General features: G+C 46.5%; 1 protein-coding gene across 1 annotated transcript in view; it reads left to right on the top strand.

The window, feature by feature from the left end:
* The first annotated feature begins 4,747 nt into the window (after positions 1-4,747).
* The window catches only part of PRRC2B (proline rich coiled-coil 2B), a 29,618-nt gene continuing 10,711 nt past the window's right edge, over positions 4,748-23,654 (top strand). The window contains exons 1-17 of the mRNA XM_026049483.1: positions 4,748-4,915; positions 5,737-5,914; positions 6,129-6,231; positions 7,241-7,313; positions 9,739-9,882; positions 10,550-10,791; positions 11,225-11,346; positions 11,569-11,711; positions 12,263-12,365; positions 12,762-12,954; positions 13,366-13,681; positions 14,334-14,527; positions 16,958-17,165; positions 18,072-18,291; positions 18,796-20,859; positions 21,712-21,911; positions 22,710-22,855. Coding sequence (XP_025905268.1) covers positions 4,801-4,915; positions 5,737-5,914; positions 6,129-6,231; positions 7,241-7,313; positions 9,739-9,882; positions 10,550-10,791; positions 11,225-11,346; positions 11,569-11,711; positions 12,263-12,365; positions 12,762-12,954; positions 13,366-13,681; positions 14,334-14,527; positions 16,958-17,165; positions 18,072-18,291; positions 18,796-20,859; positions 21,712-21,911; positions 22,710-22,855 — 4,764 coding nt within the window. The 5' untranslated portion in view covers positions 4,748-4,800. The remainder of the gene's footprint in view (positions 4,916-5,736; positions 5,915-6,128; positions 6,232-7,240; positions 7,314-9,738; positions 9,883-10,549; positions 10,792-11,224; positions 11,347-11,568; positions 11,712-12,262; positions 12,366-12,761; positions 12,955-13,365; positions 13,682-14,333; positions 14,528-16,957; positions 17,166-18,071; positions 18,292-18,795; positions 20,860-21,711; positions 21,912-22,709; positions 22,856-23,654) is intronic.

The following is a 23,654-nucleotide window of genomic DNA, read 5'->3' as shown; positions in this document are numbered from 1 at the left end:
CCCCAGGCTTCAGTCCGCACTCTCTGTTTTATGGTAAGCTACAAAGCTCCCAAGCTTTACTGAGCCCTCCCAGCACCAGGAAAACTGTTCAACAGAGAGGCTAAACCTGTACTTTACAGCCCAAGCCTGAACTATGGAGACTTGTTTGCTCTAAAATTGCCCGGTATTTTGGTAACAGTGATTCTGAATCTGTTGGCACATTTATATGTGGGGCAGCAGGTGAGGTTGCTGCAGAGTGAAGAAAAGGTCAACTCATTTTATGTGACAGAAGGGAGTGAAGAGGCCGTAGCCTGTTATATCACTGCCTGCCTCACTCCGCACTGACCTGAGTGGAGGAATTGGCCTCTCCACGGTCTTGCTGTGTCACCCGGAGCCGGGGTGGCCCTGCACAAGGAGCAGCCTGAGGACAAGTGTCCTGGGGAGCAGCTTTCAACAGTGTTGCCTGGCAAGCAGTCGGCCTAGGCAGTGCGTCCAGGGAGATGCGAGCCTGCTGTCCCACTGCCTGCTCTGACACAGAAGATTCTGGGAGATGCAGGGAGAGGCTGGATTGTGGAAAATGAGAGAATGAGAACTGCTAAATCTGCCTGCTGAAATAATCAAGTAGAGGCCTCGTGAAGTCTCTCTTTAGCCACCTCTGCTAAAGGGTGTCCATCTTTTTCCCTGCACATGCTAGACTGCTGACTGTTCAGTGCGGTGGAATTCAGTGCTGCATCCAGGAGCTCGGCTGGCCCTTTTTCCAGATGTACCAACAAGTTTTAGCAGCTCTCCATTGTGCTAAAAACAGTGGAGCGGAATGTCACAGCTGTCTGGTGGCCTAGTCCCATTGCTGTAGCCACTTGTCTTGCTCACAGCTCTTCTGCACTGAGCCTGCTCTCTCTATACTTGGACACCAATATCTTCCTGTCAGTCCCTTCTTTCCTAACATCTTGCAGCCCTTCCTGGTAATGTGGCTTTATTTGATGCCTTCCCAGCCAGGCTGATGACCCCTGCTGCCTGGTCCAAACTGATCTCCCGCAGGATATAAGTGTATCTGGCCCCAAGCCCCTGGGGCAGCTGGTCACGCAGTGTCACCAAAGCTGTTCCAGGGCAGCCTCCCTATCTCTCACCACTGAGGCAGATGGCAGCCATTTGATAAGCGAATGATTCGTGGTGGGATTTGTTCCAAGAGAAGTGATTGAGTCTCCCTGATAAACATTTAGCTTTGTGAAGTTCTAATGAAAGTAAGTGTACATATTTAAACGAGTGAAAGTTTTTTGTAAAGCTATACAGGTTTTGTAAACCTGTTTTTTAAAAAGCTTCAGATGATGAATATAACATTAGAAGTCATAATAGTTTTCAGTTTAGTATCAATTCCAGACATTTCTTTATAGAAATACAGTTCAGTTTATGCAGCCTGTCAGTGTTTGGACAATGTGAATAAAACTGCAGGACAAAAATCTACCTGCTTATGGAGAAGAATCTTTACAGTATTTTCTGTTCTGTTGGTTTGTGTTCGGGGCTGCTGTAAAATGGGTAAGGAGGGGAGGTTGATGGTCTTGGGTCCTTTAGCTGAGGGACCGCTCATCGTTTCAGTGGCTGAAACGATGCCTTGATTCCTTCTAAGGTGTGTGTTACCTGTCATGAATCTGATTGCCCTGCTCTGTTAATAGTCCCGTTTGTCAGGAGTCTCTTTCTCTGTGTTGTCAGCTCAGGGGTTCCCAGTTGTTACCAGTGCCAATAACTGAAGTTTTTTACATTACTTTTTGCAGGCCAGGCTCCCTGGCCTGGCAACCCCCTGCTTGGCTGTCATTCCGAGGGCCACTTTGCTGTCTGGATTAGAGACCGAATCCAGACACTCTCCCTCTTTAAAAGAGAGTTAGGCAGGATCAAGAACACACATCAAATCCAAGGTGATAGGATGGAGGTGAAAAGATTCTGGGTTAGCAGAGCCCTTAGCCCAGGAAGAGAATCGGGTGCGGTCCCAGCACTAGTCGCACTGCAGCGTGTTCTGATTCCTCTGCCTTGCTCTTCTGCACTCCAGCACTGTCATGTTACAGGATGTTACAGGCACTGAGAAGGGAAATTCAGCAAAGCTGTACACTGAAAGTGACAGTAAACATTTCCCAAAGACCTTTGTAAGTGTGGAGAGAAACTCTTTAGAACTGATAGAATGATCTGGATTTCCCTGTAATGAAGGATGACCACCCGCTTTCTCTAGGGGCAGTGAGTGGATATGGGGATCTGCGCAGATCAGATGGGGATCTCTGACTTGCATTTGCCAGTGTGGGCAGGTGCCTCCTCATTCTAGCCCTCCTCACCTCCCTGAAGACCTGTTTTCCTCTTGGGAGCAGGCTTGGTTTCCCCTTTGGACTGCACAGGTGGAGAAGCTCAACACAAACAAGGATGTGCTTCAGATTCAAAGCACTGAAGGAGTTCAAAGGACGCCGCCAATTCCCCTTGTCTGGGCAGCACTAATGGCTGTCCCCCAAAGGTTTGACAAGGGGCTTTTCCTCAGCACGTCCCCAACTCCTGTTCCCTGGAGCAGTTGTTTATTCCTCACTAGTCCTTTAAGCAATAGGAGATGTCATCAAGATAGAGCTAAGAGCCAGTTACATAACTGGTCATCAGGGCTGCGCTCTGGCAGCCTTACTCTGCTCGCTGCTTGCTTGCTGACTTGCAGGAACTTGGGGCTTTTCTGTTAACCACTCAACTCCTGAAGCTGATGGGATATTTCAGTTTTTGTTACACCTAAAAGGCTTGTCACATTTCATTTTTTGTTACATTTAAGTGGTTTTGTCTGACACTTTGAGTTTCCTGAAACTCAGCATGGGTTTTCTTGCCCAGAATTGTGTGGGGCTGCTGCAGTATCAGCTTGGTCTGCACAAACCCAGAGCAGGTCCCGCGGTAGCTCCTGTTCAACGTACCTGTAAAAACGGTGGCTCTGCTATTGCTGGCAGCTCTGTGCTGGTTTGCAGCATCCTCTGCTGTTCCCATCCCCACCGGAGCTCCCCACAGTTCTGCCAGTTCAAATAGGTCCTTGTTCTCAGTCCAGCATCCCCTTTCCTGCCAAGTCGGTGCTAATCAGTGTTCTTCTTCCATTCTCTTTTATGTCTGTCCCACTAATAAAATAGAGTGCAAGGAGGGGGACTAAGGGAGGAGCAATTGTGTACTTTGGCAAAAAGTGACCATCTAAGCAAAGAGTGACCCAGGCCAGAGGTTTGTTTGCTATTCTGCAAGAAAAGGTGCCCAGGCATTGCTGGATGGCCCTTGGCCTCTGCAATGCTTCATGCTACAGCCCCGTGTGTCAGTATGGAGCTTCTTGAGGAGCCTAGTGTTTTTCCTGAGCCTCCTATGGCTTCTATTGCCAAGTGGCATAAAATATATTTCTCTCTTTCTTCCCCCACCTCACTGCTTGCTGCGCTGATTCCAGAGCTGTTTGCTCCTGCCAGTTGTGATTTAAGCCCTGCAATGCAGGGCATTCAATCCATGGTGCCAGGTTTATTGGTCATAAACTTGCCCCCTGGCAGCTGTTTCCAGGCGGGCTGTGCAACCTCGGGCTGGCCCTTCCCGATGTGTGTGTGGCCTGGGCTTGTTTTGTGAGAGATGGGGATGGTCTAATCCTCTCCCCTGGAAAACATGTTTGATAAGAAATCACTGGTGCTTGTGGCCTGTGGTCAGAGACAGCCCCTTCAGAAAGAGCAATGAGGGATTTCTGGCTGCGTTTGAAACATATTCCAGGTGAATGAGATTCAGAAAGGGTGAAAGGTGCAATATATCACCTCTCGTTATGCCAACACAGCGAGCTGCACCCCTAAGATAGCAGATGGTATAATAAAATTGCCTTAGCAGTGGTATAATAAAATTTCCAGCAGTTTTAGACTTGGAAGTGGAGATTTTACAACAAGCAATCTATATTCTTTCTCAAAAGGCTAGAATAAACCTTTAGATTAGGAAAAAAGCCTTAACTCAATGAATTAATCTTTTACAAAATGACAGAAAACATGTCCGCTGAAAGAAAGCAGGGTTATTTTCTCTTTGAGGTAAACACTTCCCTTCAGTGTTGTTCTCTCAGTTTTAACTTTGTTTTAGTCCCTGAGAGCCAAAAATAAAGCAGAGAGGCAGCCTGAGTGAGGGTGTTAATTGCTCTTCATTGTCCGCCTGAACCTGCCTCATTTGAACATTTATTATAAACTTGTTGACTGAGAAAGAGAATTTGAAAAAAAAAAAAAGTGTCTCAGTTGCTCTCAGGTGATTCTTTCAAAGCACTAGTTGTTGGTACGAATCATTAACAGTAGTCAGGAACCATAGTCCTAAATGAACCAAACCCAGCTAGGAGTATTACAATGAGAAATCTGATGATAAATTGCAGTGTTGCCAAGAAATATCAATTGCAGCGTTGAAATGGTCCTTTCCGTTCATTTACACTTAGGGATGCTTGTGCCTACCTGCTTTGTCTTACTGTTCTAAATCAAGGACTGCTTTGGCCATCCTTTTTTCTGCCCTCATATTTAAATATACCTCTTTCAGTGGTAGGAAGAAGTAATGCCCTCGGAAGGGGGTTTCTGCAGTTAATTTCATTTACTGTCTGAATCTCAAGTCTCAGGAAAGTTCCACTGGTTAAAGAGGAGGGGTTTAGAGCCTTGTAACTTAGCATGAGTGTTCACTGCATATCTGCAGTTCAAGCAGTTGTGCATCTGTTTTACTCGCCACTTATCCAAGGCTAAATAATCTGTTTGATGACGTTTCCCTGGTTCTCTTTCGTTAAAAGGCAGATCGGGAGCGGCGCAGAGAAATTTCCTTACTAGATGACATTTCATCGCAATGTCCGATCGTTTGGGGCAAATAACCAAGGGAAAGGATGGGAAAAGCAAGTACTCGACTCTCAGCCTGTTTGATAAGTATAAAGGAAAGTCAATAGAAGCTATCAGAACTACAGGTAAGGAATGACTTGGGGGGCACCTGTGGGGTTCTTCTATATCTGTTATCAAAGAATTAATTGGGATTGTGGACCCTCTGGGTAGAGTGTCCAGTGAGAGGCATATGAATTGCAGTGCTTCATGCACTGGTGCTGCGTCCAGCCCTGTATTGCATTAGGACTTCAAGGGAAATGTCCGTGCTTCCTTGTGCTGCTGAGCTGCAGTTATTTTAATGAGATATAAACTAATTTTGGCAAAGCGCTGGGGAACTGTTGGTCCTATGGTTTAGCCTTGTCCTTGCTACCAAGTGGCCTGGCTGCACACTTGATCAAGAGCCTCCTTAGGGCTGTAGGCTGTACCAAGACTGAGCAGTTAAGCTGGCTGTGAAGTGAAAATAGCAGTTTGGTAAATGTGACGTGGCAGCACAAGATGGAGGGCCTACAATTCAGGACTCCTGGGTTTTGTTTCCAGCCCATCTCCTAATGCGGGATGTGGATTGCTGCTGGAGATGGCGATTCTGCTTTTTAAAGTGGAAGAGAGGTATTTGCACAGGTAGCTAAAGGACTCCGGGCATTTTCACTTGGGGAGAATTTTTGACTCTGTGTCTTTGGCCCGAATCTTCCCCGCTGTTGTAGGAAGCTGCCTGTCAGCTGCTGCAAAAATACTGCTTTGCAGTGGTCCTGCAAGTAATGATCTGTATGTCGACTGTGTCATGAATAGCAGCAGTGGTGCTGCTTAATGTACAGTTCTGTTGTGATTGCACCTGGTCCCAGTGTGCTGAGGTTACTTTGCTAGCAGGACCAGCCCTCCGACACCTGCCCTGTTCCTTTTTTTCCCCCAGTTATTCCTAGACATGGCTTACAGAGTCTTGGGAAAGTTGCTGCTGCCCGGCGCATGCCACCTCCTGCAAACTTGCCTAGCTTGAAGTCTGAGAACAAAGGAAACGACCCCAACATCATTATAGTACCTAAGGACGGTACAGGATGGGCAAACAAGCAGGATCAACCAGACCAAAAGAGGTAGGCAGAACTATTTTTTGAGCTTTGTCAGGAAAGCAGTAGCAGTTACGTGCCGCTGAGCTGTGTCTTGCACCTTACGCTTGCTCTGTGGTCTGAGCGAGTGCTGAGCTAATGACTTAGCTGGGTTTTTTAGCAAATGCTCTGTTGCTAGAGTTGTTTGTCTCTCATCTGCCCTCCCTTCCCCTTTGATCTCAGCTCTGCTGTCTCTCTGCAGTTCCAGTGTGACGGGTGCACAGCTGCAGGAGTCGCTGCAGCAGCAGGGTTTGCAGAAATCTGTCTCCAATTTACAGAAGCCGACACAGTCAATCAGCCAGGAGGTAGGCGCAAGCAGGCTCTGTGACTGCCACCCTCTGTCCCTTGTGCCCAAGCAGCCTGAGGCTTTCCTTTAATTGTCAGCATTGTCCTGTGCACGCAGGAATTGGCAGATTATAATTCACAGAACAGCTTCTGTGTAATCAATTCTTTTTGCAATAGACTGTCTTGACTCCAAGTCACTGTGCCCCAAGAATGCTGTACTGCAATTGCAGTATAATTCCGTGCACGATTTCTCGGTACCTTTTAAGCCTGTAGGGAAAGTGCAGCTTCAATCTAGAAAGAATGGCTGGAATGCAGGATGGCTGGTTAGCACTTGTAAGCTATTTTATTTTGGGTATAATTCAAGTGTCGCTTGGTGACAACAGATCCGGCTCTTGCTCCCAGCCAAAGGCCTGGTGAGACTTGGTAAGAAGAGATCTGGTCATGTGGGAGAAGTAGCCAGTGTCAGGACCTGAAAAAACTGCTGGCAAATCAGAAAGTTTCCCCAGAGAGTGCAGGGACCTGGCCCCTCTGTGCTGCTGACTCTACATTTTTAACTAAAAAAAAAGAAATCTCTTGAGGTTCAGGGAAACCAGGACACGAGCAATGTCCTGAAGAGTGGTTCATTCATGAGAAAGCAGGGTAGCCTTAAAGCTGTGTAGCACAGAAGGAATCTAGAAGATTGAGAGGGACCATTTGGGAAAATGTGATGGAACCAAGAGAAAGCTTTGTTAGAGGGAGGAAAGCAAGAAAAATGGTTTGAGGAAATAGTTGGTGAAGGTGGTGAGAGGAGAGATCACACAGGGCAGAGAAGAGGAGGATTTCCATTTTATTAAAACCATAGTGCACTGGAGTGGGGAGCAGGTGGCATCTGTCTCAGCAGGAAGCTGGGGAGACCTGTGGTATCCAGTCATCTGGGTGACCTAGAGGTCTGAAGCCAAGTAGACGAGGAGCAGTTGGGAAACCAGGAAACCATTCGTTGATCTATGGCTTGTTGGATTTTATTTTTTGTGTGTTGTGTTTTGTTTTCAGAGTACCAATTTAGTGCCAGGTGGACCAAAGTCATGGGCACAGCTGAATGGAAAGCCAGCAGGACAAGAAGGTGGTGAGTACGATAAACAGAAATGGGATTGAGTTATATGCCTGTTTCTCCTAGACAGGCATGAGAGAGGGTGGTCCACGGTTCTCCCGGCCTCGCTGTTTTTAGCCACTCCCATGGCTAGTAGCATGGGGAGCTTAACTGAATGAACTGGTCAAAAGTGAGGTGCTAAAAATAGTATCCAGGGAGACTTTCCACAGTATCCTTGGGCCAAGGGTGTTAGTGGAACTTCAATGGGTGGAAGTGGCACTGAAGATGCTGCAGGATCCACTTGTTTACACCTTGGCTGAGACCTTTCTCTTCGGTCTCCCTGACTCACTGTGTTGCTAATGGCTTCTGCTTGACTGAGGATCCCGGAGCGATGTTAACATAAATTGGCATTTTTAGTTGTCATCACGAATCCATTTCTACAAAGGAGGTAGTTTCTTGCTGCAGTGAGTTCTGTCATTTGAACTTCAGTGAGAGTAACAGCTGAGTTCCCCTGTCCTAATGCAAAGAGACCAGGAAACCACTAGGTCATTAAGGGAAACTGCAGAGAGATTTTAGAGAAGTGAGACAGCTGCAGAATGCAGAAATGGAGAGGACAAGCTTATCATAAATTAAATGAGTTCCTTAATGAGAGGATGTTTCACAAAGGCTAAATGTCAAAACAGAAACTTGTGAGCGCCTGAAGTTGGCGGCCAGTGCAAAGACTGGTTAATTGGTACTTTTTTGAGACTTGCTTGTACAGTCAGCTTCAAATCTGATCCTCTAACAGTGTTCTCAAAAATTTTCTGAAAACTCATTCTAAGTTACACCCTTATCCATGTAAAGGTCTCAGCCCAAGAAAGAATTTGTATGTGGCTAAGAGCAGCTTAATTAGAAGGTAATTGAATAACAGAAGCATCAGAAATGTGGCCAAGGGTACTATCTAGGCCATCCTGTGCTCACAGCTGTTCTGCTGTGGCACTGAATGATTGCTTTTCCTTCGAGCTGGTAGGATAAATTCTAGTATTATTGACAAAGGCAAAAATCTTCTGCTTTTTGTTCATTTAGGTGTCATTTCTACTTAAAAAAAAAAAAAATCCTATGGAGAGAGTATCCTGAAATAGTGTGATCTAGTAAATCAGTTATGAGCTGCTCCGTGCCCATTTACTGCATATAGGGGACATTTTGAGAAGAAAAGATGCACCACAGTTTTCTCAGTGTCACGAAGCCTAGGATGGCAGTGCAAGTTGTTAATGTCTGCACTTAACAATCATTCAATTGTGCAGCGTTATTTTAAGAGGAAAAGATAACTTTTGTATTTTCAGGGAAAAGTGTGTGGAAATCTCCCCTGGAAGACACTTGAATGCCACTGATATTCAAATTGCTATTCTAGTGCAATAGAGTAATGCAGCAGACTTCAGAACCGTGATGTATTTAATATCTGAGCTGTGCAGTGTGTGAGAACTGTTCTTCTTAGTGTTCTCATCTGCCCGAGGTATTTGTACATGTTATACACAGGCTGTTGTGGAGATGTTATCTTCAAGTTCCAGAAAATGGAAACTGCTAAACAAAACAGTTATTCTTGACTCTTTGAGAGAAGAAAGGGTAAAAATAGATGATTTTTTTGTCCAATCTTCACTAATTGTTGATGGTATTTGTAACATGATAATTCTGAAATGCTCCTTTTAAAAGGAGCACTAGCCGAGTAGCACCAAAAGCAGCTTTTAAAGCAGGCATTTGTGTTTTAACGTTGAGTGGTGCAATAACGCTAGCGATTTCCTTTTATTCAATGCTGTCTCCCAATAGATGGAGGAGAATTATTGCTGTGATCTATGGTACAGTCAATGTGAGATCTTTTTAACAAACAAAACACTGTCATTCTAGGCTGGCTGATGACTCAGCAAGACAAATCACCAAAGAAACGAACCTGGTCAGATCTGGCCAGGGATCTGTATCTAAAAAATGCTGAAGCAATGGGAATAGTGGAGAATACTGTATAGTACTCAGTGCTTATCTGTAGTCTTTCACTGAGTATATTCCCAGAAATCTTAACAGAATTCCCCAGAGGAGTGAGGTCTGAGCCAGAATAGCAATCTGAGTAGAAATGTCAAACATTTGATAGCAGGATATCATTAATAATGCAATGCTGTAAAATTTGTATCCTCGCTGCAGTCTCAGTTCCGTACTGTACAGAAATAATTGGAAGCTGAGAAATTTCATTCTGTGATTTTGTTGAACACGGGAGTGTAAATGAAGATCCTCAGCTAAGAGTGTGGGAGTGTTGGGTGAGGACGAGTGTTGTCGTGTTGGTGACAGTGTCTTGGAGTGTTTCGACAAGAGCCGATCCGATAGTAATCCAGGTTTAAACGTGCTGGAGGCCCGGATTTTCAGGAAGCAAGTTTCCAGGCTGATCTCATGACAGAACTGGAAAGGTCTTTGTGTCCCACGCTTATTTCTTTGACAGGTTCAAGGGCCTCAAGCCGACTGTTATCCTTCTCTCCCGAGGAATTTCCGACGCTGAAAGCAGCTGGCGAGCAGGACAAGGTTGGCAAAGAAAAGGGCGCCTTAGATCCGTCGTATGGGCCAGGACCAAGCCTCCGCCCCCAGAGTAAGTTTATGGTTGCATCTTTTGTCCTTACCTCCGCTCATAACCCTTTATAACTGAGCTTTTGGGCAAGGGGAAGGACTAGGCAGTCTGCAGTAGTGTTAAGTTACTCCATTCCTGCCTTTATGTTCTCTCTTTTTATGAGCCCTCGTGTCCCTAGTTGCTTAACAAATTGCCTGTAGATTCTTATGTACTGTTGATTTTTGCTGCCAGAGCTCTGTAGTGCAGACAGCTAAACGTGGACTGTTGTCTGCAGCAAGGGAGGGGGTTTACAGTGTCCTGTGCGTTAATCTGGTGATATGGAAAGCAGGCCCTCCTCGCTGGGGAAGGGAAGGAGCACAGACGAAAGGAGGGAGTGGTGTAAGGTGATTTCTAGTGGAGCGTGCATGGTTTAAAACACTCTTAATTCTGCAGGGTGAGTACTGTGGAGGTGGGTCGCGGAGTAGTTGGTTGGAATTTGGTCTGTTGAGAAGTGGAGGTGCCATGATTGCAGTAATTACTTAGTCAGAGCTGATGCTGCTAGTGTCTTGGGAAGGAAAATGTATTTGAAAGTTTTCCTTGGTTCATGATGGATTTCCATATTCTTGGTTTAATTAAGACCTGGTCGAAGTTATTTGAGCTCGGAGGTTTCCGTGAGCAAATGTTGACCTCTGTGTTGCCTCTTTTCCAGATGTCACCAGTTGGAGGGAGGGCGGTGGGAGGAATATAACCTCTGCCACATCTCTGGCCGCCTCCCCAGCTGAGCTGGGCAGCAAGACCTCTAGCAGTGGAGACGGAGCCCCCTCCTCGGCGAACGGCAGCGATTTGAAGGAGCCGTCTCTCCGCCCAGCTCAGCCTGTCCGCAAAGGGGCTTCGCAGTTCATGGGCAATGTGTACCAGCCACCTACATACCATGACATGCTGCCTGCATTTGTAAGTTGCCCCACGCAGCTCCTTGCTTGTCCCTTGACTTGCTTGTAACTTGAGGGTGGGCTGAGGAAGTCAACTGAGATGGATGGTTTTCAGATCCTTCAGTTGTTTACCAAGACTAGCCCAGGGATCTTTTCCTTGATCTATTTTTAGTTTCCCCTGATGTGCATTTGCCCTTTCTTGCTTGGAGCACTTAATATGCTCCAAGGAGAAGTGAAATAGCTGTGGCCTTGCTCAGTCAGAGGGAGAGTTGCTGGTTTCCCTCAAGAGCTGGACAGGGTAACCATTAGCATATGGTCTGATAGCCTGGCAGATGAGAAGTGTTTGCCCTTCCCTTGCACGGCTGCAACTACTGTGGCCATATTGTAACCTAATCTGGCTAAGTCTTTCTATAGCAGAGGGGAAAACTAGGCTATTCTGTTCTGCTGTGTTCCAGATGTGTCCACAACAGCCTTCGGAGACCCCTGCATCGCTGGACCGTGGGTCTTTCCCTGTTCCTCAGCTTCGTCTTGAGCCCCGGGTCCCTTTTAGACAATACCAGATGAATGATCAGGATGGGTAAGACTGCTGTGACTGCCTCCTTGAGAAGCAGGATCAGGGTGGGACGTAAACTTTTCACTGTGTAAGAGCTTTATCAGATGGCACACATACATACTTGGGGACTGTGTATCTGAGCATGTGGTAGAAAGAGACCCCGATTCATTGTTGAACTCAAGTCTATACTCCTTTTTTATTTACTATTATTTGCAGTTTCTAAAACTTCTTTTTGTCTCCTTGTAGAAAAGAGAACAGGCCTGGTCTGCCTCGCCCAACACGCCCAGTTCGGCAGCTAGCAGAGAGAGTGCCCCGGCCCACCATTATCAACGCTGAGAACCTGAAGGGGCTGGATGAACTTGACACTGATGCAGATGATGGATGGGCAGGTAAAATACCTCTATCTGCAAGCCGGAGCAACAGCTTATCCTCCCTCTAGCCCAAAATAGTCAGGATATGCTGGTGACTGTCCCCTTGCGCCCCAAAAGGACGAGGGGAGGCAGCTCTGCGGTTGTGAAATTGCTGTTGGTGTAAATGATGACACAATGGATCCTTCTGATCCTTCCACCACGTTGTACTCAAGGAACTGGATCTGAAGACTCCTAAAAGCTGAAAACGCCAATCAGCAGGAAGATAATAGTATAACTGACTGCATGTCTCCTCTCACTTGCACCTCCATTCCTAGAATTTTGGCTACTCTTTCGGGATGAGCCTAGCTGGTCAGCAGTACATGTCCCAGCCAACCACATAATTTTCAGTCCCTGAGCTGATGCTGTCCTGGACATTCAGTTTTCCAACAGCATCTAGTCTAGTGCCAAAGAAGGCAGAAGGCTTATCAGGATACGGCAAGGCCTTTGTTTGTTTGTTTGTTTGTTTGATTGATTCATTTTGCTTTGTTTTTCTCTCAGCTCCATTTTCTGTCTCTAATCCTGCTTTTCAGGCATTCATGATGAAGTGGATTACTCTGAGAAGCTGAAGTTTAGTGAAGATGAAGAAGAAGAAGAAGTTCTTAAAGATACTGTTAAAGATGGACGACAGAAGTGGTAAGAACTGCATTCTTACCAAGTTGTTTCAATAAATGTAAAATTTACTAGAATCTTTTAAAATTTTGTTCTAAATGTTGAGGTTTGACCACTCTGACTAATAATGTGACGTTATTGATTCCACCTACCATCTTTTGAGTGAGTTTCAGTGATGTGCATGTGTTTTGGAGCTATGGGCCAGGCTTTTTGGCTCCTCTCTGGATCTCCTTAACTTTCTGCACGATGGCCTTGCTAACCCTTAAGCACCTTGGGAGGAAAAAGCCAGTGTCCTGGGCTGGTATTTTTTTATTTTGGATCTTCTCTTTCTGTTGCAATCAATTGCTTTTGCCACTTAACGACTAAAGCTGCAAATGCTTGTTGAGTCGCAAACATTAAGCGAAGCTGTTTATATGGCAGGAACAACTGGGATGCCAGAAGACAGCAACAGTTGCCCCCGAGCTCTGCAGACAATGCAGATGTCAAACACAGCCCGGAGGAAGGGAAGAACTGGAATGACTCAGCTGGTTTGTCCCGGCCGGTTCGGAAGGTGCAGGAATCACAGCAGCCTCCAAGGAAACTGAATGGCTGGAACTCTGCCTCTGAATACCAGGTTAGGTGGAACTCATGTAGGTGGGCTTATTCTGCTGGGCTACTAGGGGTGACACACCGCTGTCCTTTTCTTACTCAGCCTGGCACTTCACCAAGTACAAGCTAGTGATGAATTAATCAATTGCTGTTTATATTCAGCTGGAGAGAAATCCACCTTCACAGAATTCCCACTAGGGACACAGAATCAAAGCTGGTCCAGAACAGTGGGGATGTCACAGAGTTAGCAAAAGGAGACCTTGAACCAAGTAAAGATAACTGCCCACTGAAAGGATGGTGTTGCTTGCATGAGAATGGTTTGTGTGCATGAGGATGGAGGGAAGGAAAGCAGGAGGGGATTTTCTTCGCAGGGCAAAGCTTAAGATGCAGAAGATGTTTGGCTCATACTTAATGGACAATGTTTATCCTCTGGCAGAAGCCCACACTGGGAAATACTCTCAGACAGCAGTCTGTTGAAGATAAAGAAGAAAAGGTGCCACTGAGACAGAAGTTTGTGCACTCCGAGATTTCTGAGGCTGTTGAACGGGCCAGGAAGCGCCGAGAGGAAGAAGAGCGGCGAGCCAGAGAGGAGCGTCTGGCAGCCTGTGCTGCGAAGCTGAAGCAACTTGATCAGAAATGTAAACTGGCACAGAAGAGTGGGGAGACCCAGAAACACACAGAGAATGAAGAGCTGAGGCCCCCCAGCACGGAGAAGAATACTGTGCAAGAGAATGGCCACGTTTTGCGTAGAGGTACCGAAACAGTGCTCACCTCATCTTGTAAAATGTTTCTTATTATGATGGTGTTGTACAGCTGTGCTGGAGTTGCTGTGAGGGAGCAGGTGGAGGTGCTTAAGTTGCACTTGGTAGATTAGCTCCCATTCTTCACAGAGTGTTTTGGATTGGTGATGGAAGGTTTTGGGTAACTTGTTCCCCCTCCTCCCATCATGTTCTGTAAAACATGTGCAAACTTCTATAGTTTCCTTATCTGCATTCCGGCAGCTGTGCTAGTGGAGACCTTGTTAGAACTGACCTGTTGATATTCTTGGGGTTGCATGGTGCTATTAAGAAATTGCTGCTGCTCACAATGCAGTAAACTTGTTATCATTAAGTGCTGGCAAGTTTAAGGAGTTACAGTGGGAAGCAGACTGGGGCAGTGCTTAAACAGAAAGTTGATAGCAAAAGAGAATTGGAATTTACCTCAAAAACGAAGATAAAAGCTCTTTCAAGAATCAGAGCAATTCTAGGAGACTGTGCATGAGGTGCTGTATATGACTGTAATGAAGTTCAGGTGTGTAGCACAGTCAGGACGTGCCCACAGTCTCATGTGGTTGGTGCTGTGCGTGGTATGTGCACAAGCGCTGTCTTGAGCAGGGCTTCTCAAGGTCTATTTTCTTCTCAATAGCAACCCCAGAGTTTCATGCACAGGATGTTTCTGTTGGTTACCTGGAGGAGGAGACTCCTGCCCCAGCAGCAGCAGCAACTCAAAGCAGCAGCGAGGAAGAACTTAGAGAGGCTCCCTCCCCAGCACAGGAATTCAACAAATACCAGAAGTCTCTTCCCCCCCGATTCCAGAGGCAGCAGCAACAGCAGCAGCAGGTAAGAGGTGTGACATTCCCTTCCCTCTGACCCCCAGCCAGCAGTCACATTTGCTGGACTCGCAACACAACTGGCACCAACTAACCAGGCACCTTCAAACTATGAGGTGACAAATAGGAATTGATCCCATTTGAAAAGTGTTTTTGAAAACATTTTTAGTATTGTTGAGTCCAGGTATCTCCTGTGTGTCGGGGTAAAGGCTTATTAAGCTGATGATGGTAGTTTTATTTGTGTTCTCCCATGCTGGAGCTGCTGTGCTTAGGGCTTTCTGTGGCTCAGGACAGATGTGGGCAGGCCAAGGTTGCCATTGCCTGGTAGAAAAGTAGAAAATATTGGAAATGTCCACTGGTCTGTTGTGCTTATCTTGGTGTCTGCTGGCAGTGTGACATTCTCTTAGTACTGCGTGGTTTGTAGCAGAGCTCTTGTTTGCTGTGGTCATTCCCCTTCCCACACCCAAAATCAGAAGTACAGCAGTGGGGACATGGCTGCTTACGATAGGCCTGACCTTGGTAAACGTGTGCATGAAGAAGAGAGCTGCTGCTCTTCAGCACCTGCAGTACCAGGGTGTTGAATTTACAGGCAAAACCCATGTGGGATCAACTGCTTCCATATGGCTCTGCGCTTGTATGTATTAACCCTGTTAGTATGGGCAGCTCTTCGCGTGCCAAGGGCAAGCTGTGCTTGGGGTGACAACTGGTTGGGCTCTTGCTGCTGGGCTGAACTTGAGGGGTGCAAAGTGGCACTCTCCTTACCTACCTCCTTAGCTGCCTCCTCCTGTTTGTTTATTTTTTCCAGTGGTTCTCACATCTGCTCTCATCTCCTACACAACCCTTTCTTCTGTGAGGCTTTTGAAAGTATTATACGCTTTGCACTTTAAGTATGTGTTTAGTCTTCGAGTGTTTCATTTTCACTGCAAACTCTCCTTTGGGGAGAGACCAGCCTGGCCTGTTTATATATGTTGTGTTTCATTCAGCTTTATAACCTTTTATTTGTTGTCCTACCTATTGTCCAGCTCTCCTTCCAGCTGCAGTGAGGCATCTTCGAGCAGCAGAGTGAAGGCAAGGAGCAGAATAATCCAGGCTTGAGATAATACAACATTAATTGACATTCTTTGTAGAATAACCACTTGAAATGTGATATAATCAACCCTGCTGCAGACCTTAGCAGAGAGATCACATTTGGCTTCTGCTTGGAGCTTAGTAATTGCTCTCTTCTGGCTCTTCCCTTATGCTTGTTTCTGGGCAGTTGACATTCTCAAGACATTCTCATGATTCAAAGATACAGCAGCAAATATTGCTAATGTTGCTTTGTAAAAGAGATGCTCTGAATCTAAAAATAATTGGGCATCTTTGCTCTCATGCTAGCAGTACCTCAGGTCATTGCTCCTGGAAGAACATGAAATTTTGTTTTCTTTTATTTGCGTCATTAGTATGTATGAGGTAATTTGTATTTTGGTGGGTTTGCCTTGCTTCTTTGCTAGCACTGGTTCCATTAAAAGAACAAAATAAAAAATAGTGTTGGTGACATAAATAAAATATTTTCTTCAAGATCATAGAGCACTTGATAATGCAGATATAATCTTTTCATTTATCTGATGAATTCGTCTCTTGCTATAATGATGTGTCAAGTTCAGATTTAAGGCTTTGTGGCTTGCTTTGCAGCAGGGAATTGGCTTTTTTTATAAGCAGTTATCATATCTGACACTGCAGTAGGCTTAGTAAGAGAAGAACAGAGGCAAACTGCACAAGTAAATAGATGCATATTGTATTAATTGGATCTGTTTACCATCTGAATGCTTTATCCAGTACATAAAACTTCTTTCAAATATAGGTTCTTCTTGGACCTTTGGCAAAGGTTAAATGTTAGCTCAGATTAGTGTGCATGACAGTCCTCTTCTAAAGGAAGGTAACTGGCCATTTGAGATGGACTTGACACTCTTGGGTTGCTCCTGGTCTCTGGAGGATGCACAGGAAATAGTGTAAAAATACTGTTCACTTGACTGAATTTAGGATGTTTTTATCTAATGTGTCTGGCTTACATGAATAGAACTAACAAATATGCACATCTTATAATTGTATTTTCTCCAAAGTGTTTAGTTCCAATTAATAACCTGGCTTTGACAGGAAACAGTCCTGTATCTCACTGGAGTGAGGAGAAAATAGGGATTCCCATCTTGAAGCTGATCCTTGTGTTCAGCTGTGTATCTTGCACAACGGTGTGACATCCTGGCTGCATTTACCATGTGCTCGTATTTAAAAAATAACAATTGCTGCATTCCCATTTGGTAGCGAATAGCCCTTGCTCCTCTCTCTGACTTGTTTTTGAGCCTGTAACAAATCAACTGTGTTTTTCTTGGGCTGGCCAGGTTGCAAGTGTCATTCCTGGCGCTGCAGCAGTTTGTGTCAAGCAGCTTGTCCTCCTTTCCTGCAGGAGCAGCTGTATAAGATGCAGCACTGGCAGCAGCAGCAGGTCTATCCTCCCCCAGCGCATTCCCATCCCCAGCGGACGTTCTACCCAGCACACCCCCAGATGCTTGGCTTTGATCCCCGTTGGATGATGATGCCCTCTTACATGGACCCTCGCATGGCCCAGGGCCGCACCCCTGTGGATTTCTACCCTTCTGCCCTTCACCCTTCAGGTAAGGCGTTTTCAGTGTTTCCCTGTATCGGGGATGCTGACTTGCTCCAGCATCTGGTAGGCAACCCAAGACTTTGGAAATTGGTCTTCTAGACTGTGGAATGCAAAAAGCACGTTAGGATCTTGAAGGTTCTCAAGTGCCCAGGGCTGAAAACCCTAAGGATTGGTGGTCTTTTTCATTGCTTTTGACCAGAAATGGCTGTTATGGCCAGTGAGAAGGTAGGGATTTGGGCTGTTGAGATGATGAAGACAGTCCTACCTTGCTGTGCTTCAGTCATCTTTCCTTTCCTCAGATTTCTCATCCAGGCTGTCTGTGATGGTTATTCTGGTGGGATTACAAGGAGTTAATCCATGTGATGTGGGCTAGTGAAGGAACAGAAGTGTCTGAGAGGGGGGACACCTATCTGCCCATCCCCTGCCATGCCATGGAGGATTTTCTTTTACAGTAATTTCGGAGGTATAAAAGCAGATATTCCCTTAGAGGAGAAGGATCATGGTGGGAGTTAGTGTAGTCTTGTGAGATCTTAGTAGACCACCTTCAAGAAGTGTTATAGAGAAGACCTTTAGTTTCTGAGGTCTGTGATCCTAGTGCTTCCTTACCTTATTGCTGATCTTCAGAGATGTGAATATAAATAATCCCCTGGAGTTTATGGTTAGTTTTCATGCACCTGCTTACCTCCAAGCCAGTAACGGCATGCGCTCTGAAAGCTGCTTCACCTTCTATATGATTACAGATGTATTTCCCAGGTGGGTGTTTTCCAAGCACATGCTCCTCTCTCTAGAAAGGTTTCTATGGCTGCAGTCACCCGCTGTCCTGGAAGGAAGGGCAGTCCAGTTAACTGTAGCTTGTGAATTCTTCTTGGCAATGAGGTTCTATCATTAATGGCATGAACTCTCTTATGATCAGGGATTATGAAGCCCATGATTCAGCAGGACTCCATCGGTGGGAGCAGCTGTCGGTCTGAAGATCAGAACTGTCAGGCAGGGCAGGCAGAAAGGAAAGCTGCTGCCTTGGACCCTGTGTCAGTGTGGGGCCAGGAAAGCTACACGTCTCTGCAGAGCAAAGGGTACTCCCTGTCACATCAAAAACAGGCTGAGAACATAACCCTGGAGGGGCTGCATGCCAGGTGAGTGCAAAACTCGCCTGTCCTCACACACGTGCTCTGATGGGAAACTATGCAGTGATAGGTTCTTATCTCCTACTAAGAGCAGATTTAGGATTGATGCAAAAGACTCCTGAACAGGCAAGGATACTGGTATGACAATACCCTAAAAAAAAATTGAGATTTCTAGTTTAAGGATTTTAGTTCTTGGGGACTTTCTGAATCCAGCTCCTTGTGTTTGAATCTCCATGTATGCTGGAGGCTCAGTCTCCATTTATTTCTTGTGGTTTGCTGCCCTTCATGGGAATGGCTTTTTTTTGTCACCCACTGACTTGTGAAACCAGGCAGGTCAGCATGGGGCCACAGCAGATCTGCCAGACAGGTATTTATAGGCTCATTGTCTCATGATTGAGAACAAAACCTTCTTTATTTATTTGTTTCCACCACTTGTACCCAGCCTGGGCTCTTGAAAGATATGTTCTGCTTTCCACTTTTTGACTTTCTTTTGTTAATTTTGCTCTTTCTCAGGAATGAGAGTTCTTACTCTGCCTCTCCTGGCAGGCCAGAAGGCCTGAGCACCCAGCGAGATCTCTTTGAGGAGAGAGGAGAGGAGTACTTAAATGCTTTTGACAAGAAGGCCCAAGCAGACTTCGACAGCTGCCTGTCTTCTCAGAGGATAGGCCAAGACCTTTTGTTTCAGCATCAGGAAAATGTGCAGGAAACAAGTCCTCCTAGCAACCACCATGCAAACTTAAGGTGTTCGCCTCTGCAGCCTGACTTCATCCAAGGAGAGAAGAAGCCTGAATATAACAGCTGGGACATTGGCCACCAGCAGAAACCCTCGGAGAGTACGGCAGAGGTTGCTGAAGAAGTGCCCAGGGATGAGCAGTCGTTCAGTGCTGACCCCTGGAAGAAAGAAGGAACCAACACCAAAAAACCTGCTGGAGAGACAACAGAATGGACTCCTGAGAACCGCAACACCAATGGTCAGCATCAGGAGCAAATAGGGAGGACACGGCGATCAGGCCCAATTAAAAAGCCAGTCCTGAAAGCCCTCAAGGTAGAGGAGAAGGAAAAGGAGATGGAGAAGGTTAAGCTTGAGGGAGATGATACCTCACGCCCACCAAAGGAAAAGGTGCCTGTTCATAAAGTGGAAAATGAGTCGGACGATTCTGCAGCCGTACTGAACTCCACACGCTACCGGCTGGATGACAAAGGTTCTTCCCATGCCAGTCTTGCCCGAGAGGCGGAGAAATCTCAGGAAGAAGAGGAAGAGGAGGAGGAAGAGAAACAGGAAAGAACCTGGGAGAGCAAGCTATCCAGAGAGTCAAATGATCTCCCTCCCACAAAAAGAAACAACTGGATATTTATTGATGAGGAGCAAGCCTTTGGTGGGAGAGGACAAGGGCGTGGGCGAGGAAGAGGCTTCAGAGAGTTCACCTTCAGGGGCCGCGGCACTGTTGTGAGCAGTAGGGGAGTCTATAACACCCAGCGGAGCAGCCGGGGACGAGGGCTTCGGGAGTTCAACCAGCCAGAGGACTTCCCAAGAGGCAAGCCCAGGCGTCGGATAGCGAGCGAGACACACAGCGAAGGGTCGGAATACGAGGAGCTCCCCAAGCGTCGCCGACAGAGAGGCTCAGAAAACAGCAATGAAGGCTCTGTGCTGGACAGGGAGGAGAGCGATCTGAAAAAGGGAGACTTCAAAGAGTCGTGGAGGTCCAACAAGATCTATTCAGATGATCATACTAGCCTTGACCCTAAAATGAGAGCCCCAAGAGCTTTTGGAAGATCGTTGCCACCAAGATTGAGCAACTCTGGCTATGGGCGAAGGGGTTTCATGGGTAAGGAGCCCACTCAGTGGCAAGGCAGGAGTGGGGGAGCGGGGTGGCAGGATTACGGCCACACGTCTCCATCGGACACTTTTGGGAGCAGGCAGCAATCTGACAGGGACTACATCCAAGATACTTACAAACACTCGGATTCCTTCTCAGGCCGGGTTTTTGAGGACAGTCATCTCGATGACAAACGGCACTTTTTCCAGGAGGATTACTCAGCAGATCAGGAGAACATAGAGAACAGACCGTTCAGGAGGCGCCGGCCCCCCCGGCAGGACAAACCCCCACGCTTCAGGCGCCTCAGGCAAGAGAGAGAATCCATGGGCCAGTGGAACCCCGAGGAAGGAGGCCCCAACCTGCTGCCCAGCCAGTGGCCAGGAAGACCCAAGGTGACCACTGCGGAGAAGAGCAGCGTTTCGGGCAGACGGTCTCCTGAGCTGGCTTACCAGAACTCATCAGACCACGCCAACGAGGAGTGGGAGACAGCATCCGAAAGCAGCGATTTCAGCGAGCGGCGGGAGAGGCGAGAAGGGGTTTCCGAGAGCGAAGGCCACCTAGAAGGTGGCCTCAGCAGCGGCAGCTTGGGAGAGAAGAGAGAGTTGGCAAAGAGGAGCTTTTCGAGCCAAAGGCCGCTTGTGGACAGGCAGAGCCGCAAGACTGAGCCAGCAGGGTTTGTGGAGCAGGCTGGCAGGACTGGGGTGGGAGCAGCTTCCCGGTACGAGAGCCAGCAAAGCGGGACGCACATGAAAAGCAAGAGGTAAAGCTGCATTCTCGTGTACATGTGTGTCTGATCCAGTAGGAAGTATAAGGGAGTGGAGAACGTGGGTTACGTTGTGCTGGGCACTAGTGCAGGTGATTTGCAGCCTTGTTTAGCAGCCTGGTGATGCTGAAAGGTTTCATGATGTCTTTCCTCCCATGCTGGCAGTCCAGGCTTAGGCCTGTTAATGACACAATGTAGGTATGGTATTTGCTGCCTCTGAGCTAAGGTTTTGCCTTAGTTTCCTGACAGGGCAGGTCTCCACTCTGGACTGCTCCTCCTGTCTGGAAAGATGCATGCAAGGGAAAGGGAGGGAAGGGAGGGCATTTGGTCTTTCCATTGTGCGTCTTATGGGTTGAGCCTGGGAGATGATGGTCAAATGGAGGGGAAAAAGTTTTTGGCTCAGAGCTTTTCAGACCCTCTCCATCTTCCTTCCCCTCACCTGGTACCTATCTGGGAGGATAAGTAAAGAAGACTCCTGTAAAGAGGAGCAGGGGAGGCAGGAAAGCAGTGTTGTAGCAGGGTAGAAGACACAGTTACGAAAACACTAAGCCTTCCCTGTGGGGAGAATCTAGGGTATGAGCTTTGTAATAGGGCAGCATGTTGTTTGGCTCATGATTCCAGGTATTGTTCTGTTCCCGTTCTGCTGTTTCTGTTCCCCAGAAACATCCTTGTAGTGGTTTGAGTGCTCAGAATTAATGTCTGCTTCAGTTGAGTAGAAGCTGGGGTAGGAAGAGGTGCAAATAGAAACCTAGCGAGGAGAATATAACCCATTTGCTTTTCTTTTGCTGCTACTACTCATCCTCTAGCAACAAATCCAGTTCCTTTCTCTTCCTTTCTCTTCCCTTGCAGATCTCCAGAAGAAGGAGGGGGGCTCAGCAGCACCAGTGGTGGGAGCAGCCACTCCATTTACAGCCTAGATAGAGCCTCCCATGCTAACACAGAGACTGCTGAGGGGGCAGGTAAAAAGGCAGAGAAGGAGCCCAAATCTCCTGCTCAGAGAGCAAGCGAAAAGGGAGAAGCCTTGTCACAGTTTGAACTGAATTATGGAAGTGAGTGTCTCATTTCATTTGTTTCCTTGAAGAGACAACATGTTGTGGCTGACTTAGAGCCAGGCTGATTCAATCCAGTTTAAATATCAAGTTAGATTATTTTCTGTTTACTTACACAAACATGAGAATTCTGTTGCAGCTAAGTAGAGAAAATACTATGGAAGACAAAGGGAGTTTAAAATTTCAAAGCCAAGCTTTGAGCCACATCTGACAAGCAGTCTGTCTAATTCTGTAGAAAAAATAAGAATGGTGTTAGGGTGAAATGAGGTTATTCTGTGTTTCAGTCTAAGATATTAAATCCAAAATACCTTAAGCAGTGGAAAACACGTTTAAAGAACATCCAAAACAGAGAAATGTAGTCTGAGCTCGTGGCTGGGAGGCAAGAAAAAAATACCTCTGAAACCACCTTCTCACTGCATCAGGCCCTGACGCTGTGTTTTGCTATTTGTAGACCTGGAGTTTTATGTTCACAGGTGGTGGGTTTGTTTTCAGAAGTGCCTGTGTCTAATTTGTCCTTGCTGATCTTTGCAAAGCTTTCAGTTTATTTCCTCTGGATAACACACCTGAGGTTGCCTGAGCTACCATATGGCTTTGGTCCCAAGCTCTCCCAGATGGAGCATGTTCTCAGAGCACAGCAAGGCCTGGAGGCTTTCACAGTTTAGCTGCTGAGGTGTCTGTAGCATGAATCCTATTGGGATTACACATTTTATAATAGTATTGATTTAAAGCCTTATGTGCATGTACGCACACGTGAATGTACAGATTCATATTTTTTTTACCTATGTTTACTTTGTTCAGGTGCCATCATTGATAATCGGGGTTCAAACCCAGCTGAAGACAACGAAGTGGGCTCTATGGCAGGCGAAGGCTTCATTGAGGTTCTCACTAAAAAGCAGCGTCGTTTGCTGGAAGAGGAACGAAGGAAGAAAGAACAAGCTGCTCAGGTGAGGAATGGGGATGTATAAGAAGGGATACTTGTCTACAGATACTAGAAGACTGAATTCTGGAGAAATAAGAATACTTTGGCATAAAAGAGTTGTAATGAGACATGGAAGAGTAAGCACAGAGGTAAAGCGTTGCTGGGAAATGCTTCCTGACAGGAAAAGCTCATGGTGATCAAATGAGTTGTCCCTGCAAAGTTATGAAAGCCAGGCTGCTTGGTATCTTTAATATTACACTGAAAACAGTTTGTGAACCAGGACTAGGAAAGTCTTGAAATTGCAGAAAGATTTTTCTCTTTGCTTTTTCTCTTCAGTTTTTGACTCTGTGAAATAGTCATCTCTCTATATTGTGAAATTGTGAATTAGTTTTACTTTACCTGGAGTGGAGGGAGGAGACTAAGCAGAAGCAAATCTGATGCAGTGTTAATTTTGCTGTGCTTTGTTTTCTGCCTCCCCTCACCCCCAATATTCTGCTGTTGAAACCAGCTTTTATTGCATTTCTGTTGGATTGGGGGAACTTACTGTGGGGATTGGGGGGACTTTACTGTGTTCAGTTCTGGGCACCCCAGTATAGGAAGGACGTGGAGCTTCTGGAGAGGGTCCAGAAGAAGGGCAACCAGGATGATTAAGGGAATGGAACATCTCTCGTATGAAGAGAGGCTGAGTGAGCTGGGCCTTTTTTCTCTGGAGAAGAGACGGCTCAGAGGGGATCTGATTAATATGTATAAGTTCAGGAAGGGAGAATGCAGGGAGGAAGGGGACAGGCTGTTCTCACTGGTGGCCAGCGATAGGACGAGGGGTA

Source organism: Nothoprocta perdicaria, unplaced genomic scaffold, assembly GCF_003342845.1.
Source record: "Nothoprocta perdicaria isolate Ctin4 unplaced genomic scaffold, notPer1 scaffold_6, whole genome shotgun sequence".
In the NCBI taxonomy this organism is placed as follows: domain Eukaryota; kingdom Metazoa; phylum Chordata; class Aves; order Tinamiformes; family Tinamidae; genus Nothoprocta; species Nothoprocta perdicaria.
Note: the sequence above shows the minus strand (reverse complement) of the source record. Positions and strands in the feature narration are given on the sequence as shown.